Source organism: Microtus ochrogaster, chromosome 10 (genome assembly GCF_000317375.1).
Source record: "Microtus ochrogaster isolate Prairie Vole_2 chromosome 10, MicOch1.0, whole genome shotgun sequence".
NCBI lineage: Eukaryota > Metazoa > Chordata > Mammalia > Rodentia > Cricetidae > Microtus > Microtus ochrogaster.
This window is the reverse complement of record NC_022016.1, coordinates 59,933,094-59,937,684: the sequence shown is the minus strand read 5'-3', so window position 1 is coordinate 59,937,684 and position 4,591 is coordinate 59,933,094. Positions and strand designations below refer to the sequence as shown.

General features: G+C 44.3%; 1 protein-coding gene across 1 annotated transcript in view; it reads right to left on the bottom strand.

Moving 5' to 3' along the window:
• The window catches only part of Utp11 (UTP11, small subunit processome component), a 16,457-nt gene that overhangs the window by 7,708 nt on the left and 4,158 nt on the right, over nucleotides 1-4,591 (bottom strand). Inside the window, exon 2 of the mRNA XM_005353277.2 lies at nucleotides 868-929. Within this exon, the coding sequence (XP_005353334.1) occupies nucleotides 868-929 (62 nt within the window). The remainder of the gene's footprint in view (nucleotides 1-867; nucleotides 930-4,591) is intronic.

Sequence of the window (4,591 nt, the reverse complement as noted above, 5' to 3'; positions counted from 1 at the left end):
AGACCAGCCTGGTCTACAGAGCTAGTTCCAGGACAGGCTCCAAAGCCACAGAGAAACCTTGTCTCGAAAAACCAAAAAAAAAAAAAAATTAAAATCTGGAGGGCTGGAGAGATGGCTCAGAGGTTAAGAGCACTGACTGCTCTTCCAGAGGTCTTGAGTCCAATTCCCAGCAACCACATGGTGGCTCACAACCATCTGTAATGAGGTCTGCTGCCCTCTTCTGGCCTGCAGGCATGGAGGCTGAACACTGTACATAATAAATAAATAAACTTTAAAAAATAAATTAGTTAATTAAAATCTGGGGCCTAGAGAAATCCATTTAATCACCACCACCCCCACACCAGGAGTAAAGAACCTCAGCTGACTTGTATGCTAATAAGCAATTACAAGCATTTTGCAAATGAAGTGCTAAAGAAAAGAATGGACATAATTGTTTTATAAAATGTTTTCATAGTTCATCATCACCCACTCTCAGGCTCATGAATCCGTCTTTCACATCTCATTCCACACCACAAATAATGATGTAAGAGACTCAGCAAGTGGAATTTTTAGATTGTATCTTTCATTTCAAGAAAAGGGAGCAAACACTAAGGTGGAGGCAAAGCAACGCCACTATGAGAAAACCATCTGGACAGGCCTAATGAAAAAAAAAATGACGGGGGCAACTGCTTAAGTACCGCTCTGTCTGAGCAAAGAGAGGCTGGGGGGAGGGGGTCACAGGAAAATACCTAACAGGCTGCCAGAGCTTTGGCTATTTTATGGACAACAGGAAATTACTTCCCCGGTAGATACATGGACACTTTAGCAGTAGTATGCCAATGCTGTAAGATTTTTTGGCAGCACCTCTACCAGAAATACTGGACTCACTTTGCACGAAGTTTGTAATCTTTCTTCTTCTCCAGCAAACCCAGACGTTTTCGAAAGCCAGGCTAGAAGACAAAAGGAAAAGGACGCACTTAGTTCTCTTGGCAAACACAAGCTGAAAGCAACATGACACCTGACAAGAACAGGACTCTGTAGTACTCAGGAAATGTGTCCTTGGAGCCAGCCCACTACCCTGTTTCTCCCTCCTCCCCCTTACTAGGCCCTGCCAGGGATGAGACGGCTCGTCCGGAGCCAGACAGGTCACAAGCACCGCCATAGTAGGTTTCTTGGCCTATTAAGGACAGAGAGAGGCAACAATGACTCGGCACTAAGCAAGCAGTTGCCAGCTGTACTAAAATTACTACCAGGTTAATCCAAGGGCTTATAAAATACTATGAAGGGAAAACACAGCAACAGGAGGCAACTGTGCTTAAGGGCGCTAAATTTAGAGTTTTGGACTCAGGTTCAATCCAAGCTTTACCTCGTAACAATCTCTGACCTTGGGCAAATAAATCACTTAACTTCTCTGAGCTGTCATTTTCTAACTATAAAATAGGAACAGTAAGGCTGGGTAAATGGTACTTGCCTGCAATTCTGACACTTGGAAGCCTGAGGTAGGAGGATTGCAAAGGCTACATAGTAAGACCAGAAACAAAACAAAACAGAGAGCAGCAGAGGTAAAACCAAGTAAAATGGGAAAGTACTCTCTCTGACATTCACTTCTACAACGTGCAGGGTTCCATGACTCTTGTCTTTTTTGGGACGGTGGGGGGCTCGAGACAGGGTTTCTCTGTAGGAGCCTGTTCTAGAACTAGCTCTTTGTAGACCAGGCTGGCCTTGAACTCACAGAGATCCGCCTACCTCTGCCTCCCCAAGTGCTGGGATTAAAGGCTTGCACCACCACCGCCCGGCGTGACTGTCTTCTTTATAGCCTTCTACCATTACTCTGAGTGCTTAATGTCAGGTTAAATTGGTACATGTTCATAATACCAGAACTTGAAAAACGGGAAACAAAGGGATCAGGAGTTCAAGGCCAGTCTAAGCTACATGAAATCCTGCGTAAATTATGTGTGTCTATGTTAGATGCTTTTTTGACTTTTTGCTATGGAAGAGAGCTTAATTCTTTGGCCTACTTAACTTCTGATCCTCCTGCCTCCACCTGCAGAGTGCTGGAATTAGAAGTGTATGCCATCATGCCAGGCTTTTATTAGGTGCTGAGGATCAAAACCCAGAACCTCTACCCACTGAGTTACACCCCCAAACTCTACCTACATCATCTTAACAGCTCACAATTATGTACCGACTCTGTCCCAAAGCAATGTGCTATGCTTGTTACATAGTCCTATTTCATCTTTATGACCATTACAAAAAAAGTAAAGCATATTCCAGAAGGGGAATGACATTTAGAGAATGCATTCAGGAATGTAGAACCAAGGCTGAGGATGTACCTCAGCTGATGGATTGTTTGCCTAGCATACAAAAATCCCTAGGTTCAATCTACAGAGCCACATAAACCTGGCATTATGGCACACGACTGTAATCCTTGTACAAAGAAAGTAGGCAGGCTGATCAGAAGTCCAAGGTCATCCGTAGCTACGTTTACAGGAGCTATTTACTCTCTAGGAATGCAGAGCCCCTACCTTCTGCAGCCAGTCTATGCTATCTCAGAGCCCTATACTCTTTCTGCTCTGAAGAATGTTTGTTTGGCTTTGGGTTTGGAAGCAGGTTATCATACAGCTCTGGTTGACTTCAAACTCGTGACCTCCTGCCTCAGCCTCCCAAAAGCTATGATGATGAAGATGTTCCCCCCATATCCAGCTTTGTGCTTGACTCCACCCCCACCCCACCCCACACCTGCCTTTTTTGAGATAGGGTCCCATTCCATAGCCCAGGTTGGCCTGGAACCCACTGTTACTTCAGCCAGGGCTTGTGAGCCTCCTGGCCTCAGCCTGTCGAGGGCCAGGATAATAGATTTGCACCGCCATCCCAGTCCTCTGAACAACCTTGACTTCTGGGCTGCATATATAAGTCTCTGCTGAACTTGGGATAATAACTTGGACGGTATTCTTACAGCCACCTTTGTCATCTCTTAATCTTTCAAGGGACAAAATAACCCAGTGAGGAAAGTAACAGGGATGGCAAGACGGGTCAGAAGGGAGATGTCTGCCACCTCACCTAAGTTTGATCCCTGAGGGCCCACACATGGAAGGAGAGAACTGACCTCCCTCACACTATCCTCTTACCTCCATAAAGACTACCCAGCATGACTGCCCAACACTCATACACCCATACCCATACAAACCATTAGTAACTGTAATTAAAAAAAAAAAAATTAACCAGTGTGGTGGCACAAGCCCTCCGAGCACTCAGCAGACAAGGGGCAGCAGGGTCTCTGCAAGTTCAAGGCCAGCCTGGACTACACAGAGTTCTAGGCCAGCCAAGGCTGTGAAACACTGTCTCAAAACTGAATTTCCTAATTATTTTTGTAATTATTGTTATGTGCAGTGGTGGCACATATCTTTAATCCTGCATTTAGGAGGCAGAGGCAGGTGGTTCTCTGCATTTGAAACCAGCGTGGTCTATAGAGCCAGTTACAAGACAGTGAGAGCTACACAGAGAAACCCTGTCTGAACAGAAAAAGAAAGAGAGATACTTAGTCAAAAATGGGCCTGGAGAGATGGCTCAGTGGCTAAGGGCACTGGCTGTTCTTCCAAAGGACCTAAGCTCAATTACCAGCACCCACATGGCAGCTCACAACTGTCAGCGACTCAGTTACATTTGTTTTATGCGTGTGTTTTGCCTGCACATACATATGTGCACCACATGCATGCCTGGTGCCCTCAGAGGTCAGATGAAAGCATCAAGTCCCCTGAAACTGAAGTTATAGATGGCTATAAGCTACCATGTGAGTGCTGGAAAACAAACCTGGGTCCTCTGCAAGAGCAGGAAGTGTTCTTACCGCTGAGTCATCTTCCAGCACCCATGACAGCTTTTATTTCTAATACTGCAAAGGGAGACTGGCAGGGAACAGCAATGAGGGAGCGGTCTTGGAATCATGCGTGAAGGTACACGTGTGTTACAGAGGAAACAGACTACATGTGCAGCAGTTACACATTTCCTCCTCCATATGCATCATCGAGAGCTTCCACCACATCACACAGGGCCAGGACAAAGGAAAACACAAGGAACCCAAATCACAAGTGATTCAGGCATCGCCTTGTAATCCCTTTCTTCTATATTAATCCAAGTCAGCTATTTGCGAGTGTTTATTTTACTTTATATTATGTGAAATTTAATCTCTTTAAGCATCAGGCTCTTAATTTGTAAGACGAAAGAGCATCTAGCTTCTGAGGACACTGAGGGATTAGGAGATACTCCTTTTACAGCATGCACAGCTATTGCTAGGATGCTCAAAATGAACATTTTAGGCAGGATGTACTGTAATCCCAACATCAACAAGGCTAAGGCAGAAGGATCACAAATTGAATTTAAGGTAAGTCTAGACTAAATAGGGAGCTCTTATCTCAAAAAAAAAAAAAATTCACACACATTCAGTAGCTTTGCCTTCAAAAGCAAACTGACCTATGAGTTCAAAACATTCCAACACAATGTTCTATATCTCTACCATTTCCACACATGTTGCATACTTGGCATTTTAAATGTTGTTGTTGTTTTTCAAGACAGGGTTTCTCTGTGTGGCTTTTTTTTTTTTTTTTTTTTTTTTTTT